Source organism: Apis laboriosa, unplaced genomic scaffold, assembly GCF_014066325.1.
Source record: "Apis laboriosa isolate Shangri-la unplaced genomic scaffold, ASM1406632v1 scaffold68_cov148, whole genome shotgun sequence".
Taxonomy (NCBI): Eukaryota; Metazoa; Arthropoda; class Insecta; order Hymenoptera; family Apidae; genus Apis; species Apis laboriosa.
In genome coordinates, this window is record NW_025224135.1 from 4,737,829 (window position 1) to 4,761,875 (window position 24,047).

A 24,047-nucleotide genomic window follows, 5' to 3' on the forward strand; every position below is an offset into this window, starting at 1 on the left:
TGATGGAACTTTCAATCCCAGAATTATTTTCACACGTCAGAGTTTCGTGGTAGTTGTAATACCTTATTAACGATACATATTTCGGTTATCTCGATGAGAAAGTTGAAAACGGGTCGATCTTTCATTGGTGAAGGCACGTTAATACGAGAGCAGGGGCCAGTTTATAAGAAAAGAATTCAATGCTTTTTCAATGTAAAACTTTATCTTTTCCACTTTATCTTTTGTCTTATAGTTTATAAATGATTTTTTTATTCCAATGTTAATATAATCTTATAAAAATATATATATTTTATATATTATAAATATATATATATATGTATGTATAAAGATGAAATTATAGATGAGTAGTATAAAATATTACTTAAGAATCTTTGTACTATGCTAGACAACATTCATATATGTATATCTTCAAAGTTCAATGATTCATATGTAGCTATATACGACCTCGGGAAGAATCACGTCACTGTGAATTAATTTTGTTTACATTTCTAGTATAGATATATAATATTATTAGCATATGATATTGTTAAATAATATATAAATAATTATATTGTAAAAAGTAAATTTGTTCTTTTTATCTTTTTTTTTCATTTTATTAATCAATTTAATTTTTATCTATTAATTAAAATTTATATATTCAAAATTTTTTTTATATTTTCTTATATTTTATATCCTATATTCAAATTTTTTTTTATAAAGAAAGTGAAAAATTAAATTTTGAAAAGAATCATTGCATTATTTGATCACATATCAATCTAGTTTAGAAAACAAAAAATATAACGATAAAAAGATAAATCATATTGATTTTGATGACAATGATAATGATAAGAATGATATTGTTTTTTTCTAAAAGATTATCAAATATAGCAAAAAGAATTAATAACAAGAATTTATTAAAAAATAAATAAACAAATATTGTACTTAGAAAAAATAGTAATTGATTAATATTTTAGTAAAATATAGAAAATAAAGAAAATATAAAAAATATTAGAAAATATAAAAAATATTTTTAAAATAAATTTTTAAAAATAATTTTAATACAAATATATAGCGTAATATAGAATTGATATTTTCAATTATTGTATTTAAGATATAAATATGCCATTAAAAAATCAAATTTATAAAAAGAACATAATAAAAAAGCAAATTAATATTGCATCAAAAATATATTTTATATATAATACATATTCATATAAGCATAATACGTATATTTATCTCTATCATGTTGCTAATTTTCCTGCATTATTTTCTCTAAACAAAACAAACATTCCATATTTAAAAATAATTTTATCCACAAAATTTTGATTAAATAGATACTAAAAATCACAACAAAATATTTGCAAATTTTTATACAAAATATTATTGTAATCTTAAAAGTTATAAATAATAAACTTTACAAATCAATTACATCAATCACGTTAAGAAAACAAAAAATATTGAGATAATTAACAGAGACATTAAAGTTGGAATAATTTAATATCCCCTAAATGCAATATAATACAAATATAATACATTATATTAGTCTAAATAAAATATTTTTACAAAATATATATATTTTTTCTGTAATAAAATAACATTAAATGCAAATAGGGCATAATTTGATCTCACTAAGATCATTAAATTTTTTTATTAATCCATCACCAACCTATTTTAGATAAAATTTCTTTAGCTTCTTCAAATACTTTCTCTGGTAATTGCATACTATTTACTTTATATACTAAGCCTTCTTTCTCAAAATATTCAATTATAGGTAATGTATTGGAGATATAAGTTTCATGTCTTTTGACTAAAACTTCTTCATTATCATCAGCCCTTCCACTACCCGCTGCACCACGATTTAAGCATCGCTGAGTACATACTTCTTTACTACATTGACAGAATAATACTCCTTTTATTACACATTTATTGGACATTGCCTATTAATGAAATAATATGTTAAAAATGTATATATAAAAAAGATAAACATTATATCAATTTATCTTTTAAGAATATAATTTCCAATTATTTTAACGATATATAATATATCAGTATATAATGTTAGTATATAATGTTAATAAATTTATTATTAATTTTATACCTTATTCCAACCATCAATATTATCTTGATTTCGTGGAAAACCATCAATCAGAAATCTTTTATGAGGACTATCGGTCATTTGCATCGCACGATCCAGAAGACTACAAGTAATTGCAACAGGTACAATTTTTCCATCTTTAATATAATTTTCAATGAGTTCTCCATATTTCGAATTGGAATTCATACGCTCCTCTCTTAATAGATCACCAGCTGATAAATGTACATAACCATATTTTTCATTAATGTTCCTGCACAGTGTACCTTTACCTGCACCAGGACCTCCCAAAATAAATAAAACTTCGAATTTCTGAATTTCAGACATTGTAAAAAATTGAAGTTTACTTGAAAATACCTTGAACATAAAATACAGATAACCAGTTATACTTAAATATTTAAGTTCTCGGAAGTACTTACTTATATACATATTTTGAATATTTCAAAACATTAAGGCGGGCTTTTCAAAAATATAATTTTATTAGAATTAAATTTTTAGTAACTATTATAATTATTTGAACATAATTATTATTATATTCCATATAATAATTTTAAAATCATAAATATATTTAAAACTTAATTGATATATTGATATATTTTTTATAGTTTTTTATATTTTATACATTTTGATAATTTAAATATTTAATAGGCACATTACTCAAAATACGAAATTTCATATGCAATATTTTTATAAAATAAACACTTTATAAAATATTTTATAGAATAAAATAAATAATCAATTTTTATAATAATCTTATTTTAATATATATTCATTTATATAATGTAATATATTAATTTTTATATTACATATGTTATATTACTTACTATATACACATAATATTTAAATCAATATGTTCAAATCTGATTAAATTTGACTTAAATTTGACTTTTTTATCTTTCAATTAAAACAATTAAAATGCTTTTTATTACTTATTTGTCATATTTCTTCTATTAACTATTGCGTATCGAAATATTATTAGCAAGTACGCATGCGCAACTGTTATATAATAATTATAGATATATAAGTAATTCTGCACTAAAGCATGATAAATTAATTTCTAGCATGCTTAAGGTTTAAGGAATTCCTTACATAATGTAAAAAAATGTCAAAGGTTTGTTATGATGACGTAGAACTTGTAAATAATAATATTATTATTTTATATGTACAAATGCTATTTTCAATAATGCATATTTATCATAATATAACTTGAATTAAAGGAAATTGAGGTTATATAAAAGATTATTATTATTTATAAATAATAAGAAATTGATAATGATGATGCGGTGGTATCAACAATTATTCAAACATGATAAATGTTTAAGATTTTATATGCAATTTAATAAAAAAAAATCTATTATTCATTTATGTTCTTCTAATGATACAATTCACACTATATCTTGCATCTATAACAAACATAATTATGAAAATGGTAAAATAGAGATGCAAGAGAGATTAAAGTTAAATAAATCCGAATCGAATAAAAGAAATAAAATAACAGAATTTGCTAAAATTGCAAATATTCAATTAAATCAAAAAACTACATTTTCTAAAAAATTAGTAGATAATTCTCCATCTTTAATACAACCATATTTAAGACTTATAAGACTAGATAAACCAATAGGTAAGATAAGAATTAATTATAAATTATTATTATAATATGAATGGTTAGATTTTTTCATTTAATAATTTTATATAACTATATATTTTTAAATTTAATTTGAAAATAAACATATAATTCATTATTTTATTATCATAAAATAAATAAAAAACTTAATAATTCAAGTAATTAAAAATAATTTTTATATATAGGGTCTTGGTTATTATTTTGGCCCTGTGGTTGGAGTATAGCTATGGCAGCAGCACCAGGTGCTTTACCAGATTTTCAACTTTTAAGTCTTTTTGGAATAGGGGCATTCATTATGCGTGGAGCAGGATGTATTATAAATGATATGTGGGATCAAGATATTGATGGAATGGTAATATTGATTTTTGAATATTTTAATATAACATATTATAAAACAATTTTAATGTTAGGTAGCCAGAACAAAAGATAGACCATTGGTTACTAGAGAAATTTCACCTCTACAATCATTGATTTTCCTTGGAAGCCAATTAACTTTGGGATTGCTTATATTATTGCAATTAAATCTTTATAGTATTATATTGGGAGCAAGTTCACTAGGTACTATTTTAAATTAAAAAATTTTTTTAAAAATTTATAAAACGGTATCTTTTAATTTTAATAATTAATTGCTAAAACTGTTTTAATTTTGAAAATGCTTTTATTTTAAATTATTATATAAAAGAGCAATTAAAAATTATTAAATTTTTTATTATAGTCTTAGTAATAATATATCCTGTTATGAAAAGAATAACATATTGGCCTCAATTAATTCTTGGGATGACTTTTAATTGGGGTGCACTTTTGGGTTGGTCTGCTGTGCAAGGATCATGTAATTGGTCTGTATGCTTGCCACTTTATACTGCTGGAATTTGTTGGACACTTTTATATGATACTATATATGCACATCAGGTAAATTTAAGTTTTTTTATTATATTATATTTATTTATTATTTTGATTTTGATATCATGAATTTTTGAAAAAATATATTGCACATTAATTTTCTTATATAAATATATTGTATTTTTTAAATTAATTTAATATTTTAAATAATGTTTGAATGAATTCATATTTTATAATAATACATGTTATATATATCCAAATATATATATTGTATTTAAATTAATATTTATTATTTTATTTTTTATTTTTGAATTACAGGATAAAATGGATGATGTTATAATAGGTATAAAATCAACAGCTTTAAAGTTTGGAGACAAAAGCAAAATTTATTTATCTGGATTTAGTACAGTCATGATAACAGGATTAATTGCATCAGGTATATTAGCTGCACAGACTTGGCCATATTACACAGCAGTAGGATTAGTTGGTACTCACCTTGTTAATCAGGTATGTTATAATTATCATATAATTTTTAAGTATCATATATTATAATTAAAAAAATTAAATTACATTAAGATTATTTTTTTTATTTTATATTAATAACATTGTGTTATTTATTTTAATTTTATTATTATTTTACTTATTTCAAATAAACTTATTTTTAAATAAAACTAAAAAACTCTTTTTATATATGTTATAAATATAAAATTTTAATAAAATAATATTTATTATATTTTTTTAGATATATAGTTTGAACATCAACAATCCTGCAGATTGTGCCAAAAAATTCATCTCTAATCACAGGATAGGAATGATTCTTTTTACAGGAATTATTTTAGGAAATCTTATTAAAGTTTCTAAAAAAGATACTGATATTGTACAAGAATCAGAAAAGAAATCTATTTTCATTAAACAAGAATAATGATAGCTTCATTATATTATTATAAAAAATTATTAAATATATATATTATAATTATATATAGGTAAATTCTATATATTAAACATAGAACACGAGATAAATAACTGGCTGGTTCCAGTAAATTAAAGAATTAGTTTTAATTATATGTGTGCCATAAAACAATTTTAATTTTCACTTATAATTTTATTATAATGTTTTAAATAGATAATACAGTTTCTTAAAATATTTAAATAAAAACAATTTTTATATAATACTATTTTAAATTTAAAAATTTAAAAATACACCAAAGATGACTATACTGTAACTATTAAAGTTACTGTTATAAAATATTGATTATAATAATAAACAAAAATTTAAATAATACTTCTTTTATGCATAGTCCCAGATTTTATCGGTAAAACTTATCTCATAATATTTTATGAGTAAATAAGACAAAATTACATAATAAACGTATGCTCATAAATGTTTTATTAATTATTAATTATTAAAAAATAGTACAAATACAAAATTATAATAGATTAATTATAGTTATTATATTTATTTAATACTATATAGATCAGTTTAGCATCCTTAATTTCAATACAAAACAAAGTACCTATTTATAATAACTACAGTGAATAATATTTTTGAAAATATATCAAATAGATATTAACAAATGTATTTTTATTCTATATCGAATAAAAACTAGTCCATAGTCGTTTAGTATTTTCATTATTTTGTAATAAAACATTTATAAGCCTATGTTTATATAACATTCTTTTTTTATTTTTATTCATAGAATAGACTAAAATGGTTTACAAAAGAAAGTATAGGATATAATATTTATATTTAATATTTATTCATATATAATATTTATATATATAATATTTATATATATAATATTTATATATATCCATATATAATATTTATTCCTATTTAAAATTTAAATAAAAAATATAATAAATAATTATAATGTTTTTATATTAAATCAACTTACATTAGATAAAGTAATTTGGTCTTTATTACAATGTGTTTGAGTTTCCTTATTTATAATTTTTAAATCATTATTCAATAAAGTCTTTGTTGTACATACTTTTGATATTTCCAAATGATTCATAGTAACTTTTTGTTCTAATATTTTCAAATTATATTGTTCCTGAGTTAATAAAGATTCTTTTATTTTGTCTAAAAGTTTTATATTTGGCAATATTATAGCTATGTAGCCTCCTTTATGTGGAGGTTCCAATAAAAGTTTAGGATTTTCTATTAATGCTTCATTTACCTCTACCAATTTTCCAATTATACAACATTTAATAATATATGTCTTTTCATTTGAACAAGTAATTATACAAATATTAGAATTCATTTGTAAAGGTTGAGCACCATGTTTACTTTTACCAGAAACTTTATTCAAGACTCTATCTAGTTTATTACTAACTTTAAAATTTACTTTTGTTATATATTTATCATTTTGAAGAATAGTATGACTTGGAGCAAGAGTAAGCATACAAATACGATTACTATGTATTAAAATACAAATATCATCTGCAGGACTTTGTACATTTAATTTATAATAAGCAGTAAAATATCGATCTGTAACTGTAGGAAATAATCCATGATATTTTATTCCTTCCAACATATCTGTAACATCATAATCCGGAGGAAATGGAAATAAAGTATCATCATCATCATTTTTATTTGATAATGTACTTTCTTCATTATCTTCATTATCTGTTAACTCTTCTTTTTTCTGATATTCAGAATTTTTATCTATGTAATTTTTGTCTTTTAAAACGCAAAATGAATCATTTTTTATATTATTAGATTTAGTTCTTTTTTTAACTGGTTCACTATTATCTGAATCAATATTCATTATTAAAATAATTAATTTTGTTGAAGATAAATTTTTAATATTATAAAAACTTTGAAAATTATTTATTAAAGTTAAGATACTGTCTCATAAACATTTATATTAAAAATTAATCTAAACAAAATTTTGTATATTTATTGTTTCCTTGAATAATTATTGTATTTTCCCAATTTTTCACTAAAAATAAAATATAATTATAAAAATATAAAATTAACATATAATTATAATTAAATATTTTATTAATTATAATTTTATGATTTATTACACAAATTTATAAAAAATTTATAAAAAATTTAAATCATTCAAAATTTAATTATTTAAAACTTACGTTTCTGTTTTATGAAATAATATCTAATACACGTGTAATGAACATAACCATTTTTCACATTCTGTTATTTGAAACTTTTCATGAAGTATTTATCATGAACTAATTATTAAATGAATTTATTGTAATATAAGTATTATAACATAACTTTTAACTTCAAAATATTAAACATATTATACAACAAATAATTTGTAAGTTTTAACTTTAAAATATTAAACATATTATATACAATAAGTAATTACTTTTATAATATATTATCGATAGATAATTATAAAAATTTATATTATAAATAACATTTTTCAAAATAATCTTATGAACATACTTAACACGATTCATAAAGTTTTATTTAAAAATTTCAATTTTAATTTTCAATGAACTTACAGTATAATAATAGTTATAAAATTATTATTTAGAAGTAAACAACATCACGTGATTCAAATTTAAATAATTAGAATTAATTTTACAATTCTGGAATATAGAATATGGAGTTTTTTTTTCCTCAAAATAATTTATTTATAAAATTGTACGTTAATCTACAAATATAAATAATGCAATAATAAATAAAAATTGCTTTCAAAATAAAAATTTATAAATAGAAATTCATTTTCATGAAAAAATCGGTCTAGCGAAAACTGATTCAATATAGTTCATATCTAAAACACTTAATTAAATATTTAAATATCTAAAGTAGATTATAAAAATGATTCTTTAGTAATAATTAAATTTATATTTAATTTTTTAAATAACAACTATCACATATAATTTCTTAGAATTAAATTAATTAATTTTTTATTCAGTCAAGTAGACAAGTGAAATTTAAACATAGTATATTATAATGTTAATAAATTGATAGTCAAAATGGCACAAAGGCAAAAAGAATATTCTTTTTTATTATCAATACACGATGCTATATAATCTTGTATGACATTTTCAGTCAGTGTGCATGTTATTTTTATGAATGTATTGAACTTGCCGAAATCAACCAATCAGAATAGAATTCCTTTCAATTGCCAACTTACTAATAATTACACTATAAAAGCAATATTAAATCATAGTAAAATGATATCTATAAAAGTTAAAGAACATTAAACATCTACTTTCATTCTGCTTAAAAATCTTAAAAAGTTCCTATTCTCGTATTTGCGGTTATGTTTGTCAAGGGTTTAATTTATTTTAATATACATATTTTTAAAGTATAAATGGTGCCGAATCCTCAAAAATTTTATAAATGATTTGGGAAAACACAACGCTATTTTTATATATCTACCACGTCACTCAACTAAACGGGAAAATATACTTTAACGGTAAAATATGTGTTCATCAGAACTTTTAATTTTATAATCTGAACAAAACATGTCAGATAAAAAAGTGGATACAGAAATTGTGCGAAAGCAATATACAGATGATGCAAGTTTTATTGATGAATCTGAAATTATTGATGTGTCTGTTTTTGATTTCGATGATATTGATAGCTGGTAAGCAATTTTAATATGATAATATAATCGTTAATTATTTATATGGCAGTTATATATATATAGGAAAAAGTTATTGACTCCTGATTATATTTTAAGATTGATTGCTTTTTTATAAAATATTATCTATAATTTGTTATTATAATCAAGAATTTAACAATTTTTTTAGAATTTAACAATAATTTATAAAATTATAATTTAAAGAGATAAAAAAAAGAAATGTGTATGGTAATTATTGAGACTCTTTAGCAATAATCTTGTAATATATTATCAGATTAATATTTTACATAATTTTTCTATATATTTTTATATAATCACCATTTGTCTTAAATTTTAAGATATTTGCAAAAAAATTGTTATTATATGAATTTCATGGCAGCGCGAATTTATTACGAATATATACATATATGAAATATACATGAAATACGTGATTTCACATACGTGAAATTCAATATAGCGGCAATTATTTTTTTGGAAATATTTCTAAAACTAAGGCGAAGCATACGAAATATTATAACATTATACGAAAAATTATTAAAAATGTTGATTTCTATAATATATTTCAAGATCATTGAAATCAATGACTCTATTTTCAATAATTATCTAATAATTAAATTAATATTTCATTAACCAGAATACAAATTTTAAATGGATTTTAAATGAATCATTTGTCAAATTCTATATTTATCTATAAAATGCAATTGAATTTATTTAAAAGCATTTGGTTAATAGTGATATAATTAAATATTTATTATTATTATTATTTTTTAATAGGTTGTATATACCAACAGAATATAAAGGAAAACCCATTGTTCATGATTTATATACTTGGTTAAAGACTGAGCCAGAGTTAACTTTTTCAGGTATTAGAAATGTGATATTAGTAATCATTATATCATAGAATTATATTTATAGTTTTATATATATTATTTATATGTTAATTCAGCTAATAAAAAATCTATTGATACAAGAACATTTACAAGATCCAAAAAACGATCTTGTAAAGCTAGTTTTGAATCTATTTTGGAACCTTTATCTTCACCTGTATCAAATACATGGAGAACTTCAAATTTTTCAAATATAGAAGAAGATGTAAGTTTATTTATGTTTTTTAAATATTTTGTATAATTTTATATATAAATTATATATATATATATATTATATATTATTTAAATATATATTTTTATATTTTATATTATAGATATATATTTATAAATATAAATATTAAATATTATAAATATATATTTTTATTATAGAATATTTCATATTATAAAATTTTAAATATATTTTTTTTTATACAGTTAAGTAAATATTCAGACATGTCTACTGCCAACAACAAAGAAGAAATTGTGCCTCCTATGTTAAAAATGCCATCTAATACAAATGTTAATCTTTTTGCTGATGAGCCTATAATATCAGGTCAAGAAAGCATGGAAGTATTCTTAAATATGTCTCATTTAAAAGGAATTGATTCATTTATTAATTTAATGGAAACTGGTCTTAGTGATCCATTAATGAATGTTTCACAACCTTCCATTTTTTATTCATCTATTACTTCATTACCTAGAGATGATTCATTATGTAATACAGAATGTGATAAAGATGAAAAAGCTTCAAATATGGTCCATTTATATAACCAAGAAAGTAAAAAATATGAGAGTTTAAGAAATTCAGACATAAATGAAACTTATTTGAAAAATAAAGAATCGGACAATAATAAAAGCTACTGCCTGAACATAGCAAATAAAACATTTATAAATGAATTTGAGACTGAAAAAGAATTAAATGAAACCTATAGTGCTAATACAACTTCTACAATGGTTGTAGTATCAAATTCAGATAAAAATAAATCTAATATAACTAATTTGTCTTCCACATACGTAAATAAAATTGATAATAATATAAAAAAGTTAGAATCAGAAAATAATGAGGAAAAAGAATCATACAATTTAAATACAACATATCCTTCTGCTTCTCAAAAAGCAGAAGATTTATTTATTTTAGATACTACATATTGTGCAACTAATACTGAAAAAGCAATAAATAATATAACTTCAAATGATAAAAATGACATGCATTATAATAAAGATCAAATGTATACATTGGAAAGAACCATAGTTCATGATTCATCAAAAAATATGGTTGAATTTCCCATACCTCCTACAAATTCCTCTTTTTCACTAATTCATGATGATGCTTTAAATTCTATGTTCAAATTGCCTATTCCTCTTTGTAATCAATCAACTCCTAAAAATACAACTATGTTAAATTCTACATATCGAATGAATAAAAAACATTTAACATCATTTCAAATGCATAATACGGTATTAAATTCAACATTCAAAGCACCAACATTATTAAGAAAAGAATTATTAGCAGAAATATACAAAACTGGAGATCATAAACTAGATTGTACATTTAATCATATAGTTAAAGAACATCAAAGTGAAAAGCCTAAGAAGGAATTTGATGAAGTTCCAAATCAGAATGCTAAAAATGATATTCCTGTAGAGAATAAATATAATACATATAAAAAGGAATCATCTATTAGTAAAATAAAGTCTTGTGCTGAAATAGCAGATGAAACAAATGTTTGTAAAAATTCAACAGACAAAAAGTATTATACATTTACTAAAAAAGGTAATAATCATGGCGGTAAAACTGATATGGAAAATGCAGAATCATTTGATAATGTGGATACTACATTTATAAAGCCATTTTCAAAACTGCAGAAACGAAAGCAACATATTCCGCGAGCACTTTCAAAATTACCACAGTTTCTTCAAAAATCTAATCCTAATCTTGTATCTAATTCATTGAAAACTGTTAACATGACAGGATGTACAAATACATCTAATTTTGGTTATATGAAAGGTTCACAACCAAATATTGTAAGAGATATTGAAAAAAGTGTAGTAAATAAATTTTATTCTTTTGGAAAAATGAAAAGCGGTTCGGAACAACGACTTTTGGAACTGAACACAGGTGTAGAAGAACTTCAAATTTTGGCTGGTGGAGGATCTACAGAAAGTATTGAAAGTACACAAAGTGCTCATAGTGCACCTGATTTAGATGATAGACTCAGTACTTGTTCAGATAGTAGTCACAATTCATATAGGACACAGCCAATGAATATTGAACAATTACATCAGATAGTAAAGATGCAAGAAGAAAGTAAGTTATCTGATATCATAATATTAAAAATATGTTATGAAATATATTATTTTTTAATTAGGTTTGAAACAAGATGTAACATCTCAATTGAATAGACAAGTTTTAGAAAATGCCTGGGTTGATATGAAAAAAGATTTACCTTCTCCTATATTAAAAAATAATGTTAATTGTGATGGTGATTCGCCATTGAGTATGGATTTTAGTGTTAAAACAAGTTCTCCAATAATAAGTCCCACAAAATCTAGTCAATCAAATATTGGTGGTACGTTCATTTTTCAAAATTGTTGCAATTTATAAAAAATATATAAATTTTTTAAATTAAATAACTAAATAATATATAAATAAAATATAATAAAAAATACATTATTGATCTTGTATATAATTAAGATTAGAATATTTTAAATTAAAAACATTTTAGATGATAAAATAAAAAAAATTTGTAACAAAATTTTTATCTATTTATATTAGATTTCTTTATAGATTTTTATAAATGATTTCAATGTATATATATGAATTATATGTAAAAATTATGGAGTAGAAGTATTTCATTTTCTATTATTAGAATATATTAGAATATATATTTTTAAAATTAAAGAACATTAGATAGATAAAATTAAGAACTTAAGATATATATAAAATAATTATCATAAAATATACAATTATTATTTATTAAAAAAACATTAAATATTGAATAATAATAAAAAAATCATTAAATAATATAATAATTATTATTTTTACTTAAATTATATCACATGCATCATTGTATAAAAATCATTCACAATTTATTTTTTAAGGTCATTCTACGGAAACTGTATTAAAACAATCGAATGAAGCGGATATGATAAAGAAAGTTGAAGTGAGTTCATTATTTATTTTATATATAATATATATAAATATATTCATAATATAAATTTTATTCATAAATATATTTTAAAATTATTTATTAATATATATTATGATATATATATATAGGCTTTTAATAAACCAATTGTTGAAAACAAAACAAGACTGCGACCACCAATGAATTGGAAGACTGGGAATAGATCTTCAAATCTTCAAAGTGCTATTCCCAGACCACCATCGCGTATACCAGGACCTAGATTTGGCAGGTCAACCATAAAGAATATCCCAGGTGATATAAAAAAAGGAGATATGTAAAATTATAAAGAATATTCATAATCAAAGTATGCATTTTTAAATAATATTTCTAATTTAATTTATATTCATATTACAATATATGAATATATATTAAATTAGTAATATTTAAAAATGCATATTCATATTGTAATCAATATTATAATATGTATAAAAGACGTTTTAAGTTATGATTTTAAAGGGAGGATTCTTCCAAATATAATAAAATTCAGTATTAATATATTTTCAAGAATAATAAATTAAAATTGAATTTATGACACATTCTCAACCTTATTATTTTTGTTTTTATTTTAATACCTGTTTATTTTTTTAAAACAATGATAATTAAAAATTAAATTTTTTTGTCATGAATAGTTTGATTAATGAACAGATTAATTAAAATTTTTAATATTGAGAGATCTGTTGAAAAAAATTATTTAGATTATATTGTTTTATGATAGTTTTTAATTATTTACTAGTTTGATTTTATTTAAATTACTTTGCTTAAAATTGCGATCTTTTAAACCAAAAATTACTTCTCCAAACTTTTATTTCTTTAATAATTATTTATAAATGCTTACATTTCAATTTGAATTAATAATTTTTATCTATTGCAAAAATGCAATAATATGATATGAATTGCTACATTTGCAGCATTATATGATCCCCATTACATATGTAAAAATATAAAAATAATTTTTTTATAAAAATATTGTTAAATATAAAATAAAATTGCACATCACAAGAAAAAATTTATATATATATATAAATGATGTATATTGTATTTGCATGATTAATAATATACCAATAAAATGGTCTATATAACTATAAAAAACATTTTTTATATTGACATTTTTATAAAATTACTGTAAAAAATATCAAAAAGATTGATACAAAAGATATTTAAGGATAAGAAAATATTTAAAAATAAATTTATTTTATATAAATATCATAGAAATAAATTCAAATTCCATCTAAAAAAAAAGAAAAAATTGAACAAAAAAATTATTAATGAAATAAAACATATAAAAAATATGAAATTTATATTAAGTAAAAATATAAATTTTTTTTATGGAAATATCAAGATTTAAAATTTAATCACATGTAACATACACTTTTATAATAATATTTAAAATTGAAATCATCTCATCTTATTTCTAATACTGATATAGTACTACATTCATTTAAAATACATGTGATCTATATTCTAAATTAAATTGGGCATACAATAATTTATGGTATATCATTAAATCTACGCAATATTTTTGTATATTTTTGATATTCTTAAATATAATTTCTTGTTGATTTGCAATACTATATTTTTAATGATAATTTTGTATTAGCTTATTATAATACTATATTCTGGAAAAAAATGTTTTTAAATATAAATGAAAAATTAGTAAAATGCTTTTATAATTTTATTAAATTTTATTTCTCTCTAAGTTATAATTATCAAACATTAATTGCAAAATTGTTCGCATATCATAGTATATAATCTATGTGCTACAAACTGTAAATTTCTAATAATCTTATTTATATATTACACTACATATTTTGTATGTTGACAATTAAAAATTTAAATTGTACGTATTGAATGTGTATATAAAATATTTCAAGTTGTAGAAGTGTCTTTTGATACATTCTAAATAGCCTTTCATTAAATAATAAAATATGTAATTGATTTGAAATTAGAAAATATAATTCATAATAAATAAATTTATTAATTTATAATAAATAATAAAAATGAGAAACTAAAACATTTATATCAAAATGTATTAACTGTATTTAAAATATATAGTAAGCTCTTTTTTGAATAATATTATTATTCTCAATTAAATATTTTTTTTTTGAATTATTTTTTTAAATTAAATATTCTAAAATGATATTTTGTATATGTAATTTTGAACGAAATAAATATTTTATATAACATTTTTTGTTTTACATTATGGAGCTTACTAAATAATGTATACAATAAGTAATTATTTATTGTATACTTTGTGTATTTTATTTCCGTCCCAAAATCATTTAATGCATTAAACCAAAAAATTTTAAATTGTTAAAACACATAGGTTTACGAAAAATACATTTTCAAAAAAAAAAAAATAAGTAAACATTCTGGATTCAAAATATTTTAATGTTGCTGATGAAATAATACTATGATAAATATATTAAATATCAAAACTTTGTAAAAATAAATTGCTAAAGAAATAATATTTATAATTAGAATATCTGTGAAGGGTTCTGTTATACAGTCTTTAGAATTTACAAATGAATAGACACAAATAAAATGAAACAATTTTTAATATTTTCAATTTTAAAAAAGACTTTGCAATATTATTGACTCTTTAAAGATATTCTATATTCACGAATAAGACTATTTTATAGTCTTCAAAATATTTTAAGTTTTTTTAAATCAAGTTTGTGAACGATTTGTACTAATATTCTTATACTTGATGTTTTAATATTCTTCTTCTGTAATTCTTTGCTCGAAATAGTAACAGTAAGAAGAATAATAAATAATTTATTAATATAAATTCTAGAATTATATATAGTTGCAACTTATCTATTTGTCAATAAATTTATTAATGCTACATATTTTATGGCGAATTGTTGCGCTTGTTGCATTATGTTTGAATTTTTAACAATACAAAAATGGATTTATAGTTATTTTATGGAATATAATACAAAATATATTTGATCGTATTTTAAAATGTTAATTCTTAATATAATAGTGTGAAATTAATTTAGCAATTTTATATAACTGATAAATGAGGATTGAATTTATAGAAATAGAAGAAAAAATTAAAAAATCTAGTTTTATATGACACAAGTTTAGATATATTTTAAAATGACAAACAAAGATAAAATTGGTAAAAAAATAATAACATATTTAATGAAAAATATGAATAATATGAAAATGAAAAATATACAAATAAGATTTTTGAATAGTATTTTTTTATCATTTCTTTTTCTTATTAAAAAAATTTTCTTATTAAAAAAAATTAAAAATATGTATTGATGTAAATAATAAACAAAAAAATGATAGTCGTGTTATATTCTTTTTATGTTTTTAAATTTTAGATTTTAAGTGCCTTTATTGTATTTCAATACAAAAGAACTTTTTTGGAGTATTTAATATGCATACTAAGGAATCTAAATATTTGCTCATTAATTTTATTGTTCAGTATTTATGTAAAAATTTCATGTGATGTTTTTGTATTGAAGATAATACTAATAAAAATTTTATAGTAATAAATTTCATGTTCTATATTTTAATTATTTTCTATACTAAAAATATAATTTCTTAATATTTTTTAAAGAATGAAAAAATTATTTTTACTTTATTGATTATTATTAAATGAAAAACTGTAATATGTATAAATTTTTTTAAATATATTTATTAATATATATTATTTATGGTTTATTTCATATAAGTTTATATAAAGATCTGAAAACAATCCATAAAAAGTTGCAATTTATATTTATTTTCAGTGATTAGTGAAAATTTAATTCAATCCATTGAACACTTTGATTTACAATATTAAATGTGATAAGCTAATTACAGATCTTATTTTTTAATTCATATACGCGAACACACACAATTAAATTATATATTAATACATCTTAAATAACATTTGGTATTTACATCACCGAAGAAATGTAAAAAATAAATAAAAAAATTAATCAAATATAAAATGTCCAATGGCTTTCTAAATAATATTAATATTATTTAATTATAGTATTTTAAATTGGTTTTGTTTTTCTTAAAAGAAATATTTTTCTTTGATAAAACATATATCTATTTTTTATATAATATATTTTATCACAAATGAAATTTAAGATGTATAAAATTTATAAAGCTATAAATTTCCAACATTTCTATAATGGATTACAATTGCAATTTTTTTATTTTATTATTTTATCTTATTTTACTTTATATATAAATATTTAATATTATATATATTTATAATGCAAATATATTAATGATTTTACAAATTTTTAAATAATAAATTTTATTTTTTGTGTATGCTTGGTATATGTCATTATATAATATATCATTTGTATTTTTGACGAAAATATTATATTTTTATATAAAATATATAATAAAATCAATTAATTGTTTATTTTGTTGAAATTTATTTTCAACAAAATAAAAATTTTCAAAAATTTTCATATATAATTTAAATTTTTATAAATGTGAATTTGAAAAAAAAGAAAATAGAATTAATTAATTAATAAAATTAAAATTTGTAATCTGTTTTTTGTAATTTTCTATCATACAATTAATATTACACAAAAGAATAATATTAAAATATTTTCGTCAATATTTCAATACATTTATTTTACATTGAAAATGAATATATTATCTTTGGTATTTTTATAAATATAAAGAATTTTATATTAATAATAAAATAGATATTTCAAATAACAAAATATGTATCAAATAAATATTTGATACATATTTTAAGTAATATTTTTAAATAATAATTAACACAATATTATACAGAGATAATATTTATAGCAATTTAACAATAATATTTTTTATCAATACATTTAAATATTAAAAAATTCTTCATACAATGAAATGTTATATTATTTAATGAAAGCTACATAATATATTTTCGTGTAAATAAAAATATAATTGCAAATTGTGAGATATATAAGAGAAAATATTTCTATATAAAAGTAATAAATTATATATAATAAACAAATAAGTGATTACTTAAATTTTTAATGATAAATCTAGAAAAACTTATAGACAAATATTCTCTTTTATTTTAATTTTCAAAATCATGTCAAATTTGTATAATTTTTTGTATTATAATTTAATTAATAATAGAAGCCTGATATCTTTGTTCTTCATGTAAAGATACATAGCATAAAAATAATTTAATATTTATATACTCAGTATATAATTTTGATATGAAAATTCTTTATCATCTGTATAGGCAGTAAGTTGTGCAGTATTAATATCAGTATTATACTATTTAATGTGTTGATTTTGAGCATATAAAAAATCATTTTTGTAAAAATATTCATAATAATACTAAAATGTAATGTAAATATCTTGTAAAAACCAAGTATATGATTGCACAAACACAGTTTGTAATATTTCAAATATTAATTAAGGAAATGAATATATAAATGAAAAACTTCATAGTTTTTTTTTTCAAATAATAATTCATTAAATATTATTTCATTAAATATTATTAACGATAAAATATTGAATGTAATGCATATTGAAATGCATATTATAATACAATGTATTAAGATTAACAACGATACAATATATTTGTAGTATCTTAGTTTGTTATCTTAATGCTTGCATAATACATCAATTGTGAAATATATATTTAGCATTTAAAAACATTTTCCATATAAGAAAAATGAACACATGATTTATACTGATTATTCTTAGTCAGGAGATTTCAATAAAATAGTTACGGATATGTTTGTAAAAAAACATCATTGCAATTGATTGTCCATTGCAAATTCTTCTAATGCAGTTTATCATTTATAAATATATGATTATTTCAATTATGAATTATATTATTCACAAGCTAATTTACTATCAAAGCTGCTTAAAGCAATAGCGAATGCTTGAAGTGTACATAATGGAAACCTGTAGTCCATTGTAAAAACATCCTCTGCAACACGGCCGAATTGCATAACAACATAATCAACTAAAACACAAAGAAAATTATAAAATAATTTTCGAAATTTGATATTTTACTTTTATGAAAAAGTATTCTAAATCACTACTTTTAAATCATATGTTAATGCATAATAAAAAGAAATTATTAAATAAAGAATTTAAATTCTATATAAGTTTTTTCATATTTTAACTAATTATAAATATTACTACTGTTTAAGCTTTAAAATCTCTTAAAAAATGACAGAAATTGAATTTTATTATTCAAATTATATAATTTAATTATATAATTTTGCATTTTTTAATTTTTTTATTAGTTAAAATAAGATAATCTTTAAATGTGAATTTTAATTTTATAAAAAATATATTAAAAAAAAATTATAAAATATATTATAATAATTTTTAAATTGCATTTTAATTCATTAAAAACATATTATTATATTTATTATTATTATATTTTATGAAAAGAATATAAATACTTAAAAAACTAAATATTTTTTTAACTAAAAAATATAAAATACAAACCATCACTATCATGTACCACTTGAAAATTTTTCACAGAAGCTTGTGTCACGCGTCCATGAAAATTAAGTACATATGACTGCGTATCGTCGTTCCATACAGGAGTTTTATTATGTAATTCTATTAAATTATCCATATTTTTTGTTTTCCATCGTTCTGTGAAAAAAAAATACAAATATAGTTTTAATAATATTTATATTGAAATAATAGTTTAAAAATACCAAGTAATGTTTCAGATTCATCTCGTGGACAAATTTCAACTCTTTTTTGATCCGATGTCATTCCCGGAATAATGACAGTCATTTTACGTGGTCCTTTAAATCCTAAAACATTAGTATCGTATATCACTGCAGCTAACTCTTGTCTCGGATTAAAACGATCGTCTCTTTTATCATCTTTCATTAATGAATATCCATTATCATATACAGTAAATTGTGTTCCCAGAAGATTCGATCTTAATTTTCCAATATAAGATTCGCCTGCTCTTGAAAGATCCGTAGGATCAGTAGAAATTAAATAGTTACTTGTTGTACTTTTTTTTCTTTTACGTCCAGCCAATAAAAAAATCTATAAATAAAAGACAGAATATTATTTCCACTTTATTTATACTAGACTTTCTTTATGAAATTATATACCTTTTTTCCATAATCACGTTCTAAATGTAAAAAATAGGTTGGATAAAGGCCACGATCCATACCTTTTCTATCCCGCGTTATTCTACATTTATAATGCATTTTTTTATTTGCTGGTTGTAATACAAAATGTTCTATATTTCCTTCCACATTTCCTTCTAATTCTGGACTCTAAATAAATATATATTTCAATTTTTTTAAAATATTAATTGTTAATTTATTTAAATTTACTAAATATAATTTATCGAAAATTATTTTTTAAATTTCTATCATTTAAGTTACTGTCAAATATTTGTATTTTTAAAACAAATTTTAAAAATTTATTACTATATTAATACTAAATTATATTATTATTAAATTATTTTGTTTATTTAATTATTTTTTTCAAAGAAAAACTTACTGAAGAATTGTTTTCTCTACTAATAAGTGTACTAGAACCATCTGAAGGAGCTACTCTAAGAGGTGAAGGACATGGTAAAGATTCCGAAGGTGAATGAATATCTATAGGTGATGATTCTTCATCTGCACAATCAGCAGCTTCCATAGCTTGGTAAAAGTTTCCTTCTGTGCTAACTTCTATAACAAAAATGCAATATTTTTATAATAATAATGCTTTATAATTTTAATACATAAAATTAAGCAATTAATTAGTATATTAATTAACCATTAATTCTTGCTTCTACATCCTTATTCTCTATAAATGTATTTAAATCTGTATTTGTTTGTGATATATTAAACTGTAATGGTCCATCATATCCTAAAACAAATATAATTTTTTTATATATATTTTCAATCTATATAATTTTTTTCAATTATTAAACATACCTCGAAGCTCTTTATGTGGATTCATCCATTTTGTAGAATGACTTGTAAGTTGAGTGTTCGATATATTAGATGCTTGTACCATTCCACCAGCACCACTTTGTCGTTTTTGTTTCATTTTTTGTGCAATTAATTGTCTCTATAATTGATTTAAAAAAATTAATTTTAAGTACAACATAAAGCAATTTAAGCTTCAATATAATTTTATATATATTATTGTATTTTTTAAAAAATGTTAAATATATTAAAAAAATTAAATATATTATTTTTTCAACTTTATATTATTATTTCAACTTTAATGTAAGATAAAATTTTTTAATTTTTTTAAATAACATTACTCTTTAAAATTTATATTCTAAAATTTATATTAAATTTTTTTAAATCTATATTTATATGATACAATAATGTATAAAAAATTACTTTTATATAAAAAATACATTTTCCAATGAAAAAAATATTTTTTTATAACTATATAATATAATTGCTAATATAATTATTTGCAAATATTTATAAATATTTAAATGACCTACTTATTTTTCTATATATATACATACATATAATTATAATTTAATTTCAAATTCTAATAAAAAGATTATAAAATTATTTGTTATTCAAGAAACAATATATAATTTAATAATATTTTTTTTTAAATATATAAATATAAAATACGTAACTGCAATTTAAATTTTAAAATTATTATACAAAATCATTTAAAGTTATTATGCATATACCTGTTGTTCGAGTTTCTGTTGTCTTAAATCTAGAGATGTCATATTGCCGATATGTACTATGACATGCAATTGATTTCCAGAAAATAATCCAAATCTCCTCAAAAAATTAATTTGTTTACGCTAAACATATTTTGTCGCCCATAGCTACCTAAGTAACTATAAAATAAAAAACCCTAACGTATTTTTAAAGAGAAATCGTTATAAAATAACTATAAAATGAAAATTTTGTAGTACTAAAATTTAAAAAAAATTTATTCTAAATTTATGTATTAATAACATTTATATTGAAAATAGATAAAATAGTAAATGAAAAAATGAAGTATTTTAAAAATAAATAAAATTTTGATCTAAAAAATCTAACATTGTTCAAAAAATTTAATATTTTTTTTCATTTCTTTTTATTCTTTTTTTTTGAATAAATAATATAAAAATAATTTCTAGAGAAGTACATATAAAATAATTATTAATTCAATTTGAGTAATTAATATATTAATAAAATTACATATTTTATTATAATATATTAATATATTTATGAGATTTAAAAAAATTATTAATTAAATTTTTATTAAATTCTTGTGACTTATTATTATAACTAAAATAAATTTCACTTGAAAATTATTGAAATTTTATTGAATTAAACATTAAATATTTTTAATAATATTATTAAATATATTATTAGAAGCATCACATATTAATATTATCAATGAAATTATAGAAAATTTAAAATTAGTATCAATAATTTATTATGTTCTCAATTTATTTTAAATTCAAGCATTATATTAAAATTGCTAATATAATAGTTTTTGCTAGTATTGTAGCTATGATGTAAGTTTATAATTTGTCTTCACATTGTAATAAAAGGAAAAATAGAATGTAATTATTATTTTTCTAAAGAAATTGGTCTATTTATTATCTTTTTATATAAATATTATAAGTGTAGTAAATTAAAATAATATACAAATATTCAAAATAATAAATAAGTATATAAAATTTGGAAAGATTTAAGGTTATAATACTGACATATCAATGAAATATAATAATGATAATTTAGATAAAAAAAATTGAATTAGTTATAATAGTAAATTAGATTACAAAACAATATTATAATTTAATTATTAAGTATTTTAGTATTAAAAGCTAATAATATCATATACAAGTATATAACAGTAATAGTGTAATATTAATATTTCAAAATTATATTTTATCATTATATTAAAAATTGAAATAAAAAGATGCAAAATAAAATTTTTCAAATTGCATGATTTTATTTCTATTAAGCAATTGGTATAAATAAAAAAAAAATTAATAAAAATATAAAAGACATTAATATATGGCTATTAAAATTATGGCTAGATAAAATAATGCTATATTAAACTATAATTGTTTTATTGTATTCTTATTTATATGATTTCATTTCTTGAAATAAATATTTCATAAAATCACAAGATGAGAATTCAAAACTGATATTTTTTAATAATTTTATATATATAGATTAATTATATAGGAATAAATTTGAATTTGTCAAATTTGTTTTTTCCATGATTTTTATAATTTATTATAAATTATAATTTCTACAATTTATTTGTTATATATTCAGTTATTTTTTTCAGATATATTTAATAATAAATATATATAATAATAATAAAATATATATAATATATTTAAAATAATATATTATAAAATAATTAGACTTGTATTTAAAATAATTGTGCTTACATATAAAATAAACTACATATTATCAATTGAAAATTACAATGATTTTTGTATTTTAATTGATTTGATTATTCACAAATACATATTACAAATACATATACAATAAAATTTATATAATATTAAATAAATATTTTATTTAAAAAATTATTGGTGCACATAAATATCATAATAAAATTTGAGATATTTAATAAAAATTCAATTTACAACTTATTTAAGTTATGTATAACATTTATTAACATTTACATATGTTATTATTTTATATATGCAATATAGATTTTATCGGTTCATTAATTAAGAATATATTTTATATTATGTATTAAATATTTGAAAATAACATTATTTTTCATTTTTCTTGTAATTTATAAAATACATTGAATATATTATGAAATGATTAAATTAATTATGATTCCCAATAATCATTAATTTTAGAAATATAAACTTTAGAAAATTATATATTGTATGAAACAAGTATAATAAAGCATGAAAATAAACAATATAATAATTAAACAATTGTAATTATATTATGAATCTCAAAATAATAATTGCATATATTTATGAATGGTAAT

At 19.1% G+C, this 24,047-nt stretch overlaps 5 protein-coding genes across 10 annotated transcripts; 2 read left to right on the forward strand and 3 right to left on the reverse strand.

Moving 5' to 3' along the window:
* Window positions 1–1,200: 1,200 nt before the first annotated feature.
* Window positions 1,201–2,955, reverse strand: LOC122718795 (UMP-CMP kinase). 2 transcript variants are annotated; one of them, XM_043944130.1, is made up of 3 exons: window positions 2,896–2,955; window positions 2,078–2,428; window positions 1,202–1,916 (listed from the first exon to the last, which is right to left on the reverse strand). In XM_043944130.1, exons 2-3 carry the CDS (start codon window positions 2,396–2,398, stop codon window positions 1,638–1,640), a joined length of 600 nt encoding a protein of 199 aa, XP_043800065.1. In that variant the 5' UTR covers window positions 2,399–2,428; window positions 2,896–2,955; the 3' UTR covers window positions 1,202–1,637. The 2 variants fall into 2 exon arrangements, with proteins under 2 accessions (XP_043800064.1, XP_043800065.1); XM_043944129.1 differs by lacking the exon at window positions 2,896–2,955 and having other exon boundaries at window positions 1,201–1,916; window positions 2,078–2,437.
* A 177-nt stretch (window positions 2,956–3,132) lies between these two features.
* LOC122718796 (4-hydroxybenzoate polyprenyltransferase, mitochondrial) lies at window positions 3,133–5,815 on the forward strand. 2 transcript variants are annotated; one of them, XM_043944132.1, is made up of 7 exons: window positions 3,133–3,182; window positions 3,289–3,692; window positions 3,881–4,047; window positions 4,106–4,253; window positions 4,411–4,604; window positions 4,854–5,042; window positions 5,278–5,815. In XM_043944132.1, exons 2-7 carry the CDS (start codon window positions 3,344–3,346, stop codon window positions 5,455–5,457), a joined length of 1,227 nt encoding a protein of 408 aa, XP_043800067.1. In that variant the 5' UTR covers window positions 3,133–3,182; window positions 3,289–3,343; the 3' UTR covers window positions 5,458–5,815. The 2 variants fall into 2 exon arrangements, with proteins under 2 accessions (XP_043800067.1, XP_043800066.1); XM_043944131.1 differs by having other exon boundaries at window positions 3,136–3,692.
* Window positions 5,816–6,421: 606 nt separating this feature from the next.
* On the reverse strand, window positions 6,422–7,306 carry LOC122718842 (protein Abitram). The gene has a single exon (XM_043944205.1). It carries the CDS (start codon window positions 7,304–7,306, stop codon window positions 6,422–6,424), a length of 885 nt encoding a protein of 294 aa, XP_043800140.1.
* Window positions 7,307–8,735: 1,429 nt separating this feature from the next.
* Window positions 8,736–13,900, forward strand: LOC122718728 (uncharacterized protein PF11_0213-like). Of its 2 annotated transcripts, XM_043944020.1 has the most exons (7): window positions 8,736–9,103; window positions 9,875–9,963; window positions 10,047–10,192; window positions 10,402–12,274; window positions 12,336–12,536; window positions 13,069–13,130; window positions 13,247–13,894. In XM_043944020.1, the coding sequence occupies exons 1-7, from the start codon at window positions 8,982–8,984 to the stop codon at window positions 13,430–13,432; spliced, it is 2,679 nt and encodes an 892-aa protein (XP_043799955.1). In that variant the 5' UTR covers window positions 8,736–8,981; the 3' UTR covers window positions 13,433–13,894. The 2 variants fall into 2 exon arrangements, with proteins under 2 accessions (XP_043799955.1, XP_043799956.1); XM_043944021.1 differs by lacking the exon at window positions 12,336–12,536 and having other exon boundaries at window positions 13,247–13,900.
* A 4,866-nt stretch (window positions 13,901–18,766) lies between these two features.
* LOC122718782 (protein king tubby) lies at window positions 18,767–21,870 on the reverse strand. Of its 3 annotated transcripts, none has more exons than XM_043944108.1 (8): window positions 21,769–21,870; window positions 21,041–21,176; window positions 20,880–20,972; window positions 20,616–20,788; window positions 20,219–20,386; window positions 19,805–20,150; window positions 19,587–19,739; window positions 18,767–19,092 (listed from the first exon to the last, which is right to left on the reverse strand). In XM_043944108.1, exons 1-8 carry the CDS (start codon window positions 21,808–21,810, stop codon window positions 18,959–18,961), a joined length of 1,245 nt encoding a protein of 414 aa, XP_043800043.1. In that variant the 5' UTR covers window positions 21,811–21,870; the 3' UTR covers window positions 18,767–18,958. The 3 variants fall into 3 exon arrangements, with proteins under 3 accessions (XP_043800043.1, XP_043800042.1, XP_043800044.1); XM_043944107.1 differs by having other exon boundaries at window positions 20,616–20,791; XM_043944109.1 differs by lacking the exon at window positions 20,880–20,972 and having other exon boundaries at window positions 20,616–20,791.
* Window positions 21,871–24,047: the final 2,177 nt, after the last annotated feature.